The sequence below is a fragment of the Schistocerca cancellata genome, chromosome 3 (genome assembly GCF_023864275.1).
Source record: "Schistocerca cancellata isolate TAMUIC-IGC-003103 chromosome 3, iqSchCanc2.1, whole genome shotgun sequence".
In the NCBI taxonomy this organism is placed as follows: domain Eukaryota; kingdom Metazoa; phylum Arthropoda; class Insecta; order Orthoptera; family Acrididae; genus Schistocerca; species Schistocerca cancellata.
Window position 1 is genome coordinate 583,557,259 of NC_064628.1, and position 18,569 is coordinate 583,575,827.

General features: G+C 42.4%; 1 protein-coding gene across 3 annotated transcripts in view; it reads right to left on the reverse strand.

The window, feature by feature from the left end:
* LOC126175441 (eukaryotic translation initiation factor 5B) overlaps positions 1-18,569 on the reverse strand; it is a 392,901-nt gene that overhangs the window by 237,631 nt on the left and 136,701 nt on the right. For all 3 annotated transcript variants that reach the window (XM_049922245.1, XM_049922244.1, XM_049922243.1), the window contains exons 10-11: positions 7,927-8,060; positions 7,621-7,838 (exon numbers count right to left, since the gene is read on the reverse strand). In XM_049922245.1, the coding sequence (XP_049778202.1) occupies positions 7,621-7,838; positions 7,927-8,060 (352 nt within the window). The remainder of the gene's footprint in view (positions 1-7,620; positions 7,839-7,926; positions 8,061-18,569) is intronic.

Here is an 18,569-nt window from a genome sequence, read left to right on the forward strand (position 1 = left end):
CATGCCTGGTGTTCGTTATGCTGTTCATCAATGAAGGTTGTCAGACTTCAGGCATCACAGAAATAGTTTTTAAATAACGGCTATCACTGTACGACAGGCTGATGATGTTCTTGCCTGAAAATGCTACATTTTGCCACTCAGAGAAGCAGTGCCACAGCAACAAATATAGATGTCTACTTTCTACCCCATGGTTCAATCCATGATCACTGTTTTAACAACACACACTGTATGAAAGTCATGGTACGACAAACCCATTTCTCTGAGACTAAATCTTCTAGCCCATTCACTCTCATTCACAGGCCGTTATGATGTGTTCTGGCATCACTAAAGCATACTGATACTTGCTTACACATTACCAGACAATTTACCAATGGCCAAGTTTATCGAAACAATGACTATTCCAAGCATACAAAGGAGTATGTCAGGCCTTTACATTTATCATATAATAATAAATGAAAAGCACCAGTTTGCTTTTGTTCTACAATATTACTTTTTTAATTTTTTTTATCATATAACTTTTTGCTACAACACTGTTCCACAAATTCTCATAGTATGAAATCATTTGGACTATTCTTTTTGTGTGTTGTAATTCTGAAAAACACCAGAAGGTATTCTGTATACCAGTCCTGCTTCAAAACAGTTTCAGAGGTGATCAGCTTACTACTGTTCAAATTACAAACCCTGTAAAAATGTTTTCACCAATGTCTGTCATACATGTGGTTCAGCCTTTGCTATTTGAAATTCTTTATAGAAATGTTAGGAAACGAAATGGTCAAAATGTGCAGAAGAATAGGTGGTGGTTTATTCCACCAGACAAAACAAGAGTACAGAAGGGAGTGAACAAAATCTTAATTCTTTTTTCCCCTATTCAAAGCAGTAATTACAACAGAGGAGAGAGAGATCCAAAATTGTTTTATTTATAAAATCATTTGGGTTTCTTAATTTCTTAAAAGAATCGGGAGGAGGAGGGGGGGAAGGGGGGGGGGGGGGGAGGAGGAGGAGCAGAAAACAGTTACAGTTCTCAGATCACATTGTTGACCACGAAATTTAAATCAACAACTGGATGGACAAGGCAACTGAATTTGTGACCTGGTATATTGTGAAATTCACAACAGAAGAACAATAATACATACTTATCAAGAGGACCTGTTATAATACCGAGAAACATCAGTAACTGATCACCTGCCAGCCCCCTTAAGGGGAGTACATGTGCCCCATACCTACACTGTTAAAACTGCAATATTAATGACCCATTATTCCAGAAACTGACAGATAGAGACCTGAAATTTTTCGGAAGTACTGGATAACAGACTTGCATGTCCAAAGGAACTTTCAATCATACTTATGAACAACACAGGCACTGCAATATCATATTTATCTGGCAGACACTGGGCAAGCAACTTTGAAGTAAAGTGTCTCCCCTGTATGGAAGTATACATAATGAATGTACGAGTGCAGGCTGACGACATATGGAAGTTGGGGTCTGGACGTGAGTCATGCTCGGAGAGCCTAATGACAAGGCGACCACATTCATGGTTAGAGGGAAATGCAGTTTCGAGCTCCAGCCCAGCATAAATTTTCATTGTCATCATTCCATTATGAAACTGATGGTTGTCATTATTCGCAAATGTGAATATGTGTCATGTATAAGTTTTCATTTCTACAAGCATATTTTATTGATATGTGGGTCCAAATGACATTACTGAAAGACTCATTCAACCATGGAGACACTCAGAAAGAAGATCATGATGAGCTAAATCTCTATACACTGCAGATGGTATGCTGTTTTTGTGCCTAAATCGTTCCTCTGTACCTTTGCCTGAGCTTAACTACTTGTGCCGTCAATCGGCACCCAGTGGACAAAGATCATGTTAGGTGGTACGATCACTCCATGACCTGTGGAAGAATGTAGGTCATATGTTGTATCTTATTGCTGTTGCATAATAATGTTGGAGTTAATGTTTTTAGCTGCATATATTCCATTAGGATTTAGAGTTTATCTATTACCTTTACAACACAACACTTAGAAAGCACTAAATGTATATGGAATACTGCCACTTCTTTTTACACAGTGCATCCAACCTCATAACATGAACATAAAATGATGGAATAAATAGCTGAAAACCATAGCCTTCTAGATTGAATACTTCCAAAGATAGAGATAATTATGTAAATCAATGCAGAAAAACAGGATTTTATTACATTTGTACTAATACATCTACATCTACCTACACTCCTCAAGCCACCATGCGGTGCATAGCAGAGGGTACCCTATACAATTTCTAGCCACTTCACTTCCTGTTCCACTCGCAAATAGAGCAAGGGAAAAATGACTACCCATCTGCCTCCATGTAAGCCCTAATTTTTCGTATCTTATCTTTGTGGTCCCTATGCGTAATGTTGTTGGTTAACAGCAGAACTGTGGGGCAGTCAGTTTCCAAAGCCGGTTCTCTAAATTTTCTCAATAGTGTATCTGAAAAAGAATGTCTCCTTATCTTCAGGGATTTCCATCCGAGACCCCAAAGCATCTCCGTAACGAGCAGCCCGCCTTGGAATTGCTTCAATGTCTTTCTTCAATCTGGTCTGCTATGTATCCAAAAAATTTGAGCAGCACTCAAGAATAGGTGTGCCAGCGTCCTATACGCAGTCTCCATTAAAGGAGAATCCTCTTTTCTAAAATTCTCTCAATAAATTGAAATCGATCATTCGCCTTTCCTACGACAGTTCGCACACACACATTCCATTTCGTATCGCTTTCAATGTTATGCCCAGATATTTAAATGACTTGGCTGTGTGAAGTAGGACACTAGCAGTACTGTATCCAGAAATAAAAGGCTTGTTCTTCCTACTCATCCTCGTTAACTTGCATTTTTCACATTTAGAGCTAGCTACCATTCATTACACCAACTAGAAATTTTGTCCAAGACGTCTTATCTTTCTACAGAACACTCAACTTCGATATTTTACAGTACACCACATCAGAGTAGTGGATCTACTGTCAGATGAGCAAACTGTGTGTTCAACAATTATGTCCTAAGCGCAATCTGGTGTGCAGCACTTCTTTCCTTTGGTGAGGTTGGCACAAAGTCTGCCATGCCTGTGTGAACAATTAGAGTGACTGCAGTTTGTTTCTGCCACCTCCAACCATTCAGTTTCCTACTGATGCACGATGCATTTGTTGGGTGATGACATGATAGTATGCAAAGAGACAGCACATTGATGTACAATACCATCCCAGCATGCTTCTTTGGGTGCTTTGTCAGCCATGTCATTTCCCTGTATCCCGATGCATCCAGGTACCCAGTAAAAGACCACCTCCTTTCCATGGCATTGGAGCAGCTGTAAGGAATCATGTATGAGTTGAATCAACTGGTCTACTGGATACATTTGGTGGACCACTTGTAGCACACTGAGCAAGTCAGAACATGAGAAACCTTGCACTGTGATGCTTGCGAAGCCACTCCTGTGCCGTCATAATACTATGTAATTCTGCATAACAGTTTGTGAATTGGATCAGGAGGCATACTTTGAATACCCTGTCAGGGAAAACAGCTGAACAACAAAGGGCATTCTCTTTCTGGGATGCATCCATATAGACAATGCTACATGGTGGTACATACTTGGAACAGAAGACAACAGAGTTGTAAAAACATAACCTGGAGTACAAGTTTTCCTGTACTGTATCAAGGCTAAGATCACTTTGAGCTTCTGAAAACGGCAAGGCGGGAATCTGTTCCATCCCTGGCTGCATACTCGGAGGTCTGATATATACAGATTCTTGAAACAGTCAGTAAAATATAGCACAAATGGCTTGGTCGCATGGCGCCAATTCCTCAAAAGCTGCTCAAAGACGTGGTACACCATCACACAAAATGCCAATGACAGTGACAGAGCTGAGATTTTCAAGGCCAGTCGAGCTAGGAGGTGCCGCCAATCCAGAATGGTGGTTCACCAGCCCCTGCACACAGACTCTGAACTGAGTTGGTCCGAAAGGCTCCAGTCAATATCCAAATGCCTTAATGGTGGACAGTGTCTATCATCTTGAGGTAGGATATACAGACTGACCCATAAACCATGCTGCCTTAATCTAACAATGCCCTGTCAGCTCCTCATGCCTTTCCACTGAGGCACTACAAAATATTCAATGATTTGAAGCCCTTTGATTATAGGTCTTTCAGGTGCAGGAGCTAGGTTAATTTCGAGTCAAATAAAATGCCATAAAACCAACCAGTGTTCTTAACATGTAAAATATTGCCCCCATTGTGAGCTTGGTTAAAACTGATGCACCCAGTCTCTGGTGAAAACCTAAAACAAGTTTTACTGGCCCATGTCTCCCGTCTTGTGATAGCTGTAGCAACTGTGTTGTTGTTGAGACTGGAGGCAGAGTAGAAGACTGCAAAGTCATCCGCAAACAATGAGCATTTAAGAGGGCTCCTGACTGCAGAGGAGATGCCACTGTCCCATGAACATATCAATCAGACAATGTATCACAAATGAAATATCAAAAGCACCAGTCCTCGAGAAGGGATTGGATAAGAAGTAGCAGATGCCCAAGGAGTCCACATTCATGAAGCTAGTGAAGGATGCTGTACCTCCATGTGGAGGCGTACGCTTCTTTGAGTTCAAAAAACACACCAATCAAATGGTTTCGGTATAATAAGTGATCCTGTATTGCAACCTTCAGTAGAACTAAGTTGCCAAGGGCAGAAATGTAGCGTCCTAAACCACACAGCACAGGTGACCTCAGGATTTGAGGAGCCAGACAAGGCGACGGTTGGCCATGTTCTCAAGAGTCTTTCCTACACAACTGGTAAGTACTAAGCTCCAGTAACTTATAGGGGAGGTACAATCCTTGCCTCATTTTCACGATGGAATTAATATTGTCTCCTTTCAAGTCATAGGGTGCTGGCGGAGCGTTCTTATCTCAACAGTCCTGTAGAACACCTGGTATGTAGGGGCTGTCTGAATGACACAATGACAGTAAAAAAATGTTCAGCTAAAACCTAAGATTTGTCTTTAGGCATGTCCACCAAGACTGCATTTCTCAACAAGCTTGTAAGAGAAGATTTACCGACTTTGCCTGAAATCCACCTTATTGAGTACCGAACTTGTATGGGGAAAGTGGATCAATTAATGGAACTAGTGAATTTCTTCCAGGTGTTCATCTTCTGTTCTTTTATCACTCATCTTGCTTATGCTCTCGCAGATCTCAAGGCACAAAGGTATTCTGTAGCTGTATGGTGCTTGAATTTCCAAAAAAGCTTTGTGCCTGGCTCCATTTATCGAGCAATATTCATCACTCCACCAAGGGATGTCATCTGAGTTGGTTAATAGACTGGGGAACGGAATGTGTGGCAACTTGTTAGATCTCACAGGTGGTATGGTCCACCATCTCCTGGGCACAAACCTGTTGTTCGAAGGTGGCATGCTGATTGTATCACAACCAATTTCCATCTTCAAGGTCTCCTGCTCACCACTATCCGAGTCAGTAGATGAACCCACACCAAAAAGTGATTACTGGAATGCAAATCTATGGCCACTATCCACTGAACTGAGTCTGCAATAGCTTGGGAGCAAAAACAAAGGTCAATGGCTGAAGATGAGACTGTAGTTGTGGAAAAATGTGTCACCTGACCAGCATTCAGAAGGTTGATATTCTCTGAATGGACGAGGCACTTTTTGACCCCTGGAGTAAGTGGTAGACCAGCCCAACAGCACACTGTGTGCACTGGAGACCTATGAAGATGAAGATGAATGGACAGGGGTGTGCCTGGAAGAATTCTGTCAGTGCATCTGCATCCAACAGATTATAATGTTGAAGATACGAAAAACACATTGAGATTTTAACTGGCCTGATAACATCCACTGATACTGTTTATATGACCGTATCATCCTTCCTGCAGGGGTGGTAGCCCTTTGTGCAGGTGTGTGTGTGACTTCAAAATGAGTTTCTTGCAGAATGGTTTCCCCTGTAGTTCTTCCAAATGCAATCAGTATGCATTTAAGTTTCACTGCAATACAGATGTCCCTGTGGTAGCCACTGATTAGTCATAGTTGTACTTGTCCTTCTCCTTGGCAGCAGCGATTTAAAAGGTCAGAGGGGGAAGCGAGGAGGGGGGTTGTTAGATGGTGCCTGGCTCTCTGGTTCCTCCATGTGGATATTGATATCCTCAACAGTAAAATAACTATCAGAGAGGGAGAGGGCTCACTGATCCAATCAGAGCACATGACAACACCTATATAGACCTTAAGTGTGTTGTGCAACTCAGCCACAACAGAATAATCACCTAAGGCCCTACATCCCAGAAGCTTAGATACTTGATTTGACATGACTCTTTCGATTACAAGTGTTCTATTATGAAGCTGTTTAACACTTTTGAAGGACTCAGCAATACCATCCAATGCCTTCTTCTCAGACAAAATGACCAACAGAGCTCTCTTTGATGAATGGGTGTACAGTACGACCAGTGTACACCTGCCCCGTCAGGAGTAGACAGGAATTTAGGTTGCCCCATAAAGATCCCATGAGCTGCAAGGGAAACAAACTAGCTGACCATGCAGAGCTCTGGGTGCAACAGCAAGTATTGTACAACTGGGAGGCAGCAGGTGCCCAAGAGGTTGCCCACTAGAGACTGTTTTACCTCAACAGCCATTCACCTCATCTAACACTGCCCCCCCCCCCCCCCCCTTATATAGGTGTGTACCTTCCTCATGATCCAGGTGATGAAGCAAAAGCCCCCACTCTCCAAAACAAACAACATTCCACCACTGCACCTAACGATGGTTCCTGAAGTATGTCCAAAGTTTACAGCAGAAGAGGTCTGGTGGCAGTGGCCAGTCCCCAGCCTAGGAAACCCGAGGTCACCAGGGTACAAGGGCTATTTTGAACAATGAATGAATGTCAGCCCAAGTTTTGAAAGCAGCAGGGGCAAACGTTTAAGAACATGTTGCTGAAATATTTTACTACAAGTACTTTAGTTTCAATCACTTCTGGGCAGTTATGGAATGTATTTTACAAAGGTGCGTTAAGGTACATTTATTACAGATCAAGGTCAACTGTGACAGTACAATGAATCACTTTCAACAGCAAAGGTTTTCTGAGTGAGCAAAAATCTTCTGAACATGCAATGAAAAGAAATCAGTGACAAATCAAATGCAATGAACTGACGCTCACGAAGGAACCTGCCATAACTTATGTTGACTCTGTGGTTATGATACTTTGAGTGAAAAAGCTGATGAGAAAAGCAGATGGAAAATGCTGAAAGGGAGCAAATAAAGAGAGAGAGGTGGAAGAGCCCTACTCAGATGGACAATGCAGTGGGTCAGAGTATACAGAAATACAGAGTATTATAGAGCATTCTGAAGTAGAAATATGATGGGAACATATGTCAACACACACAAGCAATAACACTAATAATAAAATCCACATTCACTTCCTATTAATTTAAAGTGTTTCTATATAAAACTTGTCTATATCAAATGTACCACAGAATCGTTTTTTGCTAACTGGGACAGCTTTCTATTGAATTCCACTTGAACACCAAATGCAACATAATTTTTTTTTTTATAATAAGTCTAGAATCTTATAAAAAAGTTCACCCAGTTAACATTATCACTAACCTGTCAATTTTGTTTAGTGCTACTATGAACGGTGTCTTCTTGTTTTTCAGCAAATTGATTGATTCAATTGTCTGTGGTTCAAGCCCATGCATGATATCAACAACTAGAATTGCTATATCACACAGTGAGGAACCACGACTTCGTAAATTGCTGAAAGACTCGTGTCCTGGTGTATCAATGATGAGCAGACCTGGTATCTTCAATTCCGTCTCAGAGAACTGAAATTTTTAGTTCCATTATACACATGGACAAATACGGGCAGATGTGATAAATTTCAAGAATATTTGCAATATACATCAAACATACCCCTTTAACATGTTTGGTCTGTTCCTTAATTGCATCAATAGGGACATTTGTTGCACCTATTTGCTGAGTAATTCCTCCAGCTTCTCCATCTTGCACATTTGTACGTCGTAATTTGTCAAGAATCTTTGTTTTGCCTGGAAGAAAATGTGTTATATTTTAAAACTTAATGCAAAGGATGAAACTATGTGTATTTAATAAATATGTGAGTCCCCTAAAATTACAGACACTTTTCAATTTCACCCCCCCCCCCCCCCCACACACACACACACACACACACACACACACACTGATATATACAGGGCGTTTGGGGAGGAAAGGTCACTATTTTAAACAGTGATAGTATAAGCAATTCTGAACGAAAAATGTTATATGAACATAGGTCGGCAATGCTTCATTAGGGATGTATGGGTATTGAAAGGAACTTTAATTCTGCAAAATTGATGTGCACAACATGAACGTATACGCAATGCAACTGGACCGTAACATGATTTTCTTGCAAAGAATGCACAGGTACATGCCATGTTTACGCTATGCAACCTACAACGTATTATGGTGTGTGACATACATAGTACAATCACAAATTGTTCACGCAGTTGTGCCGTGTAAGCCGCATTGTGTAGCGTACTGGTGATGGATTGATTAGCTGTGTAGTATAGTAACTGGCCTCCAAGATCACCTGACCTTACACCTTTAGATTTCTGTTTATGGAGATGGATGAAATAAGAGGCGCACGAAGTGAAGGCAAATACATGAGATGAACTGCTTTGTCGCATCATGAATGTTGCTGGATTGATTAGGAACCAATCACAGGCATTTGAACAAGCAGCACAACATGTTATCCCTAGAGCTCAAAAGTGCATTGACGTTCATGGTGGGTTATTCGAACCTGTTCTGCGAACTGTACAAAATCTATACGACAAGTGTTAAAGCCGTTTGTAGAAGACGTGGTACGTCTTTTTCAACTGAATACATGTACTGTGTGTCAGACAGACTGAAACTCAGGACCTTCACCTTTACCAGGCAAATGGCAGAAGTAAAGCTATGGGGGGAGGTCGTAAGTAATGCTCAGTCGGCGAAAGGCAAATGCTCCCAGTTTGAGACTCAGTCTTGCACACAGTTTTAAACTGCCTTGAAGTTTCAAAGTGAGCACTGCTTGTGCATGCATGCCACTATAACTACACAACCCACCCTTGCAGCCCAATGAGAGTTAAACTGTATGGCAGCCCCAGAGCCCTTATCCACAAAGCAAGTTTTCGTCTGGAGCCGCAAGAGGTGGGTTAGAAAATTTGGGTGACAAAAGAGGGCAGTGCACCAATGGACTATGTATGGGACTTGACGTAACAGTTCTATTCCAGAATGTTTGAGAATGTTCTCGAATGTGCCCTTATCCTGTTAATAGTTTACACCTCATCAGACTATATGGCAAGATGCATGGATCAGCGTAATTTCAGAAATGAAGTACAGTGGATCAAAGTAACACGGAAGCAACAAAATAATGGAAAATCCAGGGTGGAATGTAACGAGATAATGAAAAGGATAGGTGCTACTCACCATATAGCAGAGATGCTGAGTCGCAGATAGGCACAACAAGAAGACTGTCACAAAATGAGCTTTTGGCCAACAACGCCTTTGTTGAAAGTAGACAACACACACACACACACACACACACACACACACACACACACACAAAGTGCAACTCACACACAGATGACCACTGTCTTTAGCAGCTGAAGCCAGACTTCAAGCAGCAGCAAATGGTGGGAGAGGTAATCAGGTGGGGTAAGGAGGAGGCTGGGGTGGGGAGGGGGAAGACAGCAGGGTAGAGGTGGGGAACTGTGAAGCACAGATAGAGGGAGCGTGCAGGGAAGAGGTGAAGCGAGTGTAGGACAGCCAGGTGCAGTCAGGAGGTCAGACAGAGGGCAGGGAGAGAAGCTGGGGCGATAGAGGAAAGGGAGAGAAGTAATAACACTGGGTGCATTGGTGGAATAGAGGGCTGTGTAGTGCTGGAGTAGGAACAGGGAAGGGGCTAGATACAATGACCAATGAAGGTTGAAGCCATGAGGGTTACAGAAATGTAAAACAACTTGTAGGGAGAGTTCCCACTTGCACAGTTCAAAAAAACTGGTGTTGGTGGGAGAGAGTCAGATGACACAAGCTGTGAAGCAGTCACTGAAATGAAGAAAGCCATGTTGGGAAGTTTGCTCAGCAACAGGATGGTCCAATTGTTTCTTGGTCACAGTTTTTTGGTTGCCGTCAATGTGGACAGACAGCTTGTTGGTTGTCACACCCATATAGAATGCAGAACAGTGGATGCAGCTTAGCTTATATATCAAATGAATTGTTTCACAGGTAGCCCTGTCTTTGATGAAATAGGTGATGTTTGTGACTGGATTGGAGAAGATGGTGGTGGGAGGATGTATGGGACAGGTCTTACATCTAGGTCCATTGCAGGGATATAAGCCATGAGGCAAGGGGTTGGGAGCAGGGGTTGTGTAGAGATGGACGAGGATATTGTGTATGTTCGGCAGGCAGTGGACTATCACTGGGGAAGGAGTGGGAAGGATAGTAGGTAGGACATTTCTCATTTCAGGGCACAACCAAAGGTAGTCAAAACCCTGGTGGAGAATGTAATTCAGGTGCTCCAATCCTGGGTGGTACTGAGGCATGAGGGATACAATCCTCTGTGGATGGACAGCGGGACTTTGCAGGGAGTTGTGTGTGATTGGAAAGATAAGGCATGGGAGATCTGTTTTTACAAAAGGTCGGGAGGGCAATTACGGTCTGCAAAGTCCTCAGAGAGGCCTTTGGTATATTTTGAGAGGGACCACTTGTCACTGCAGATGTGACAGCCATGGGTGGCTAGGTTGTATGGAAGGGACTTCTTGGCATGGGATGGGTGGCAGCTGTCAACGTGGAGGTACTGCTGGTGTTTGGTAGGTTTGATATGGACAGAGGTACTGATGCAGCCATCTTTGAGGTGGAGGTCAACATTAAGAAAGGTGGCTTTTTGTGTTGAGTAGGACCACGTGAAGTGAATGGGGGAAGGTGCTGAGATTCTGGAGGAATGTGGACAGGGTGTCCTCACCCTCGATCCAAATCACAAAGACATCATCAATGAATCTGAACCAGGAGAAGGGCTTAGGATTCTGGGTGTTTAGGAAGGATTCCTCTAGAAGGTCCATGAACAGGTTAGTATAGGATGGTGCCATGCTGGTGCCTGTAGACGTACTCTGAATTTGTTTGTAGGTAATGCCTTCAAAGGGAAGTTATTGTGGGTGAGGATTAGTTGGTCAAGGTGACTAGGAAGGAAGTTGTTGGTTTGGAATCTGTCAGGCATTGGGAAAGGTAGTGTTCAATAGCAGTAAGGTAATGGGCATTAGGCATGTTAGTGTAAAGGGAGGTGGCATCAATAGTGATGAGCAGGCACTGTGTGTTGAAGGAACTGTCGTGAGTCAGTGGAGGAAATGGTTGGTATCTTTTATACACGAGGGTAGATTGCAGGTAATAGGCTGTAGGTGTTGGTCTATGAGAGCAGCGATTCTCTCAGTGGAGGCACAGTAACCGGCCACAATGGGTGGTTGGGTTTATGGACTTCAGGAAGCATGTAGAAGGTAGCAGCAGAAGGAGAGGTGGTGGTGAGGAGAGAGATGGACTCCAGGAAGAGGTTCTGGGATGGGCCTAAGGATCTGAGGAGAGACTGGAGATCCTACTGGATTCCTGGATCGAGGTCATTGTGGCAGGGTTTGTAGTTGGATGTATCTGATGGCTAGTGAAGTCCTTCTGCGAGGTAATCCTTGAGGTTCAAAACAACAGCAGTGGAGCCTTTGTCAGCAGGTAAGATCATAAAGTCGGGATCAATTTTTAAGTGGTGGATAGTTGTTCTTACTGCAGATGTAAGATTAATTTGCATGACGTGAAGCAAGGTTCGAGGTTAAGAAATTCTGTAAAGTTAACAGTGGGTGATTTGGGGGCAGTGGCAAAAAAGTTTTTTCCACTGGAGGGACTGGGAGAAGGAAAGATCTTTAACAAGTCCTACATGATTGAATCTGAGAGTGAGGCAAAAGGTGAGGCTTTTGGAGAGGGCTGATATTTCTGTGGGGCCAAGGTTTTTGGAGGAAAGGTTCATGACTGTGTTTCAGGTCTCTCTGGGTTCTGGATTCTGTGTGATGGTGGGAGTGAGTTTTGGAGAGTGGGATAAATTTAGTAGGTTTGTGAGATAGGGTTTGTCAGCTATGAGGGGCGTGGAGGAGATTTTGAGGTTATTGTAGATGTGGTAGACAGTGGTAGCCCAAGGTGGAAGAAGGAAGTGAGCAGGGTGGAGAATTTTTTGAGGTGGCATTGTGCATGTTGCTCTAGTTCCTAGAGGGCAAGAGTTTCACTGTGTGTTGTGGGATTCAGGAATTTGGGATTGCATAGCAGGAGAAGTTCACAGATGGAGAGAAGGTATTGCAAGGAGGTGTGGGCTTGACTGATATGGTTTTGCAGAACTATGTTGGTGAGGGTTATGGATTGGCAGAATCTGAACAGATGGAGGTCATTGTGGAAGGAAGAGTGGCAGCCAGAGATTGGTCATTTGATGCCAAGCCATATGGGCAGATACCATGAGCCAAGCAGCAACACAGAAACACTATGTGGGACTGGCTTATGGCAAGGGATAAGGAAACTTTTCTGTGTTGACAAATATGGCAGGAGCAAGGATCCATGGTGGTGGAAAAAATGCTAAAAAATACTTAAGTAACAGAATCACATCTCAAAAATTTGCAAAAATACACAAAAATACAAGGGAAAAACCATGAAAAGTGTGAAACAGATGAAATATGGGGAAACAAGATGAAATCTGAGGGAGCACACAGACAGTGAAAAGTGAAACACCAACTAAAATTTGCGTGAAGTCACAAAGAGATCAAAGAAAAAATATAAATAAAAAGAACGCTTAATGTAGGCTGCAGATCTGTGGATGGATAAGTGTGAAGAAGGGGAATGACAGATGTGACAGGATGACATGAAATTAGTAGGTACAAACTAAAAATATACTGAGGGTCTCAGTGAGGACTCTGCCGACCGTAATTACACTCCCAAACTTGCACAAAAATAGATCTCCCATGCCTTATCTTTCCAGTCACCCACCACCTCCAAAGTCAGACAGTCTGGCCACAGAAGAGTATATCCCTTGTGACTCAGTACCACCCAGAGTTTTGACACTCTGCCAGAGTTTCGACTATCTCTTTGTCGTGCACTGAAATGAAAAATGTCCTACCCACTCTCCTTCCCATCCCTCCCACAGTGGTATTCCGCCGCCCACCAAATCTATACAATATTCTCATCCATCCCTTCCAACCCCTTGCCTCATGGCTCATAATCTTATAATAGACCTATCTCATACATCCTCCCACCACCACCACCACCTACTCCAGTCCACTCATAACCACCATCTATCCCATCAAAGGCAGGGCTACCTGTGAAACCAGTCATGTGATCTACAAGCTAAGCTGCAACCACTGCTCTGCTTTCTACATGGGCATGACAACCAACAAGCTGTCTGTCCACATGAATTGCCACCAACAAACTGTGGCCAGGACCCTTCCATGTTCCCATTCCAGCACTACACAGCCCTCTATTCCACCAATGCATCCAGTCTTATTACTTCTCTCCTTTTCTGCTACCCCCACTTCTTTCCCTCTTGCCCTCCACCTAACCTCCCAATTGCACCTAGGTGCCCTACACTCCCTTCACCGCTTCCCTGCACGCTCCCATTAGCAGCACTTTATCATCCCCCACCTCTACCCTGCTATCCTTCTCCCTCCCCATCCCAACCTTCTCCTTACTCCTACCCAGCTGCTTCTCCCATCATGTGCTGCTGCTCGTAATCTGGCTTCAGCTGCCAGAGACTGTGGTCATGTGTGTGTGAGTTGCATTGATGTGCCTATCTGTGACTTAGCATCTCCACTATAGGGTGAGTAGCAACTATCCTTTTCATAATATTGTTAATATGTGATAGAATAAACTAATGTCACTTGCTTAACGTAGAGAACAGTGTGTTAAGTGGAATTTGTGTGTGTTAAGTAAAATTAACATTTAATAGGATGCTGATTTTGCCAGTGGTGAACTGAACAGAAGGAAAAAAGAATTATAGTGACGAAATGAAACATACGAAGCTCAAGTGACATGTCTAGCTTCACAGTGGAAGAGATTGAACAGATTGACAGCAAACTTAAAAGACGAACACACTCGGCAAGAAGACACAGAGAAGGTGCTGAAGAAACAAGATTACAAAATGAATGAGGAAGATTTCCTCTAGTGCTGACACAGACATTTAGAATTTTGTTTTTTCAATGTGTATTTCAGTCACCCCAAACAAATATACTCAGCGCATCTTTCATCCAAAGCCCACTGTCAATGGAAAGCATTGATTTGTTTCACTTTACAAACAAAATTACTTTAAAGCAGAACGTAACATACACATTTCATACACAAGTCTCAAAAAAGTCTAACTCTGTACTTGTGTTATCGATATGTATTAACAGGGACCATAAAACAAGAAGAATAACCAGCAGTACAATAGTAACAGCACTTTCCTGGTCCAAGATGATTGCTACCGCCAAGCAGAAGCACAGCTTAGTCATTGTGGAGTACTGGTTATCTTCATGTTTTACTATCCCACTTTATAAATATCGATAAAACAAATACTGCACTAAACTAATTTGGGATCGCTCTATCAGAGGGACACACAAAACCCTACTTTAAAAATCATTCTTGTTTCTAATGGGGAATGAACATATGCTTTTTGACAATGGGCATGGCATGAAAGATGTGATGAGCAGTATTTGTCTGGTCTGCCTCCAGCTACACATTGCAAATATGACACTGCAAATATCAGCTGAATCATCAGAGAAAATGTGCCTGACAACTCGTAGGAGGGATGACTGATATATTTGAATGACATTCCACTTAACATTCATCACGTAAAATTTGTCATTTTCGTAGATGATATTAGCGTTATAATAAAACCCATTAATGAGAAAGTGGCTGATGAGATGGTCAATGATGTTTTTCAACTAATTATTAAGTGGTTCTCTGAAAATCGATGTGCTCTAAATTTCGAGAAAACACCTTACATTCAGCTCTGTACAACAAAGAGTCCTACCAACAACTGACACGGCACATGAACAGGAGTCAGCGAACAGGGGAGAACGCTCCAAATTTTTGGTTGCACATATGGGTGATTGTACTCAGGTGATTCATGTGAAAAGGTTTCCGACATGATTATGGCCACATGACAGGAATTAACAGACAATGAACGTCGAATGATACTTTGAGCCAGATGCATGGGACATTCCATTTCAAAAATGGTTAGGGAATTCAGTGCTAACAGACAAGCGACACTACGTGAAATAACCGCAGAAATCAATGTCGGAAATATGATGAACGTATCTGTTAGGGCAGTGCGGCTACATTTGACAATAATGGACTATGGCAGCCAATGACTGATGCAAGTGCCTCTGCTAACAGCATGACATTGCCTGCAGTGCCTCTTTTGGCCTTCTCACCATATCAGTTGGACCCCAGATGACGGGAAAACCATGTCCTGGTCAGATGAATCCTGATTTTAGTTGGTAAGAGCTGATGGTAGGTATTGAGTTTGGTGAAGATGCCACTTTGCCATGGATTCAAGTTGTCAAGAAGACACTGAGCTGGTGGTGGCTCCATCATGGTGTGGGCTATGTTTACATAGAATGGACTGGGTCCTGGTTATGTTCGGCTCCTTGCAGACATTTGCAGCCATTCTTAGATTTCATGTTCCTAAACAATGATGGAATTCTTATCCAACATGTCATAGGGCCACAATTGTTCCTGAATGGTTTGAAGAACATTCTGGACAATTCGAGTGAATGATTTGGCCTCCCAGCATGAATCCCATTATCAAGAGGTCAATTTGTGCATAAAACCTGCACCATGAACACCTTCACTATCATAGATAGCTATAGAGGCAGCAAGGCTCAGCACCTCTGCAGGGGACTTCCAACGAAAGGAAAGAGGCGGTGGGTTTGGTATCAGGACGACATTGGCAAAGATACTGTTCCATGGCCACAAAGCCAGGAGCATGGGGACTATTGGCGTACAAGCGGACAAGAAGAAGTCTGGTGGTAACAGAACATAAACTGTGGAAAGGTTGTGAAGGAAGTGAGCAGTGTCTTGAATGTAGGATGGGAGGTTACAGGATGCATTGAGGTCTGAGCTGCCAGAGATGGCTACCATGTGTGCATGAAGTGAGTTAATTTGTGTGAAAGTGTGTGTTTTCTTTTCTGAAGAAGGCTTAGGTGGAAAGATAAATGTGTGATAGTCTTTTCGTTGTGCTTGCCTGCAATTCAGTGTGTCATCTTTAAGGTGATCTGTCATTTCCCTAATAGTAGCGATGCATCCTTTCCCTAATATTGTAGAACATGATTTATGATGTATGTGATATACAAACAGAAGCCAGAACATTAAGCGGATTCCAGCTGATGGGAGTATCCAAGAAGAATCTTCAGCTAAATTTGAGGCAGTTCACACAAAAATTGTGTAAGTGGCATCTTTTACAGCAAATGAAACAGTAAACACTCAGAAGCAAGACAGCTGCTGGTACAAAGGAAATATAGGGTGTGCGTAGTTATGTGGAAAACCATGAAGGAGGGCTTGTTGCCCCCTTTAGCTCTTGCAGGGGGGGCAACAAAGCATCTATACTCTGCACATCACTGCACACTGAAACCAACATAGTGGCATCCGTTACGTAATAATAGTGACATAAACAGTAATTATTACTTTCTGTTGTATGCAAGTCAAGTATGAGACTGTCCTTCAATCTTGAATCACAAAGAAATTATTATTAAAGATACCTTCAAATACAACTGCAGGTATCAGCATCATCACAGGCTTTCATTCGCAGAGCAGTCAGCCACACCGACCTCTACAGACAGCCAATATCATTTGGAAATAAATGTTCCCACTTATACAACAAAGAGAAATAACTTGGAGGAAATATGGCAAATCAGGATTTTTAAGTGAGAACAGAAAAATAGAAAGTCAACTGTAAGTGGCTGATTGCTCTTCTGCCAATGATAAACTGTTGCTTCTCCTGTCACAAACACACTGTCACAACAATGAAAGTCTGTTCGCTCTGATCAACATTGAAATATTACTTCCTCCTGCAAAATTCTGACTTAATTCTCCCTTGCCAATAATGAAAAATACATATCCCTCTTCATTATAGTAGTTTTGTGATTTAAAAAACCACGACACAGATGTTTTCTTATATGTAAGGAATGTCCTTGCAATGTGACTACATTTCTACTTAAAAATTTGCCAGAAATATAATGTCAAGATACAGCAATTTCTGGGAAAGGTATAATATGAACTGATTTTCAAAAATATTGAAGCTCAGTAAAGTAGTTCACTCTAACTTTTGTTCTGATGGCCACACCCAATTTCTGTTTCCCCTTACCAATACAGTTCTGCAATAACTGCCATCCTATCATATTTTCAACCCTTCTGCCTGCAGAAGGAGTCACTGGCTCCGAAAGCTTGCCAATCACAATAGTCTTGTGTTTGTGTTCTGCTGCTGCTTGGTGAGTAGATTTTTTTATCTATCCAATTAAATGATATTTTGAACTGAGCAACGTTCTTTCTTTATGAGTGTCTAATTTTTTGGAGTTACCTGAACTTGTACTTAACTAGTGTCAGAGAAGGTGGTTCATCTCTCAATCTGTTTGTTTATCATCCCATTTTCAAATCACTCAGCTTTGTTTCTTACATCAACATATTGAGGAATTTTGTATAGGCTGCAGGCTATGGAATATTCAAAAAGTGCTAGAGATTTGTAATTTTTAGAAAAACTGTATTTGAAAAAAAATATGGGTTATTGTTGATACAATTGTTGCTATTTGTCCACATAATCACCATCCTGTTCAATGCATGTTGTAAGCTGTGGTGCAAAGCTTCTTTACGGCCTCCTTGAAGAACTCTCCCGCCAGCTCCTTCCCCAATTTCACGATCTCTTTCTGCACTTGCTCATCGGTTGAAATTATTTCCATTTGTGTGCCTTCAGCTAGGTGAAAAGCTGGTAACCTGAAGGTGCCACACCAGGGAAATATGGGGAAGGAGGGGGGGGGGGGGGGGGGGGGGATGGTTCAAAACATTCTAACCAAGTGAGTCCAAGGGCATTTGATGGCTAAGGCTGTAGGAGGATGGGGGTTGCTGTGCAACTAGCATACCGCTCCCATCAGCATTCACCTCCTTTTGTTCTAAATGCTCCTTTTGAGTTTATTTTTAGAGTCTCACAATATTACAGTTCATTGATGGTTTCCCTTTGAGGCAGAAATTCAACCAAAGTGATGCCTTTTTGGTCCCAAAACACTGAGCCCATGATTTTTTTGCCTTAAATTTTGGTTTTGAATTGTTTGGCAGCTGGGGAAATGGTGTGACACTGCGATACCTGTCTTTTTATCTCAGGCATGTAATGAGCCACACACATCCCATCTCCAGTCACAATGGAACTCAGAAAATTCTCACCTTCCAGCTCAAATCACCCAAAAAACTGAGCACTACTGACTATTTTCCTTGCGCTCTATAAACTGTTTTGAGAAACACCTTGCACACAATTTCCAGAA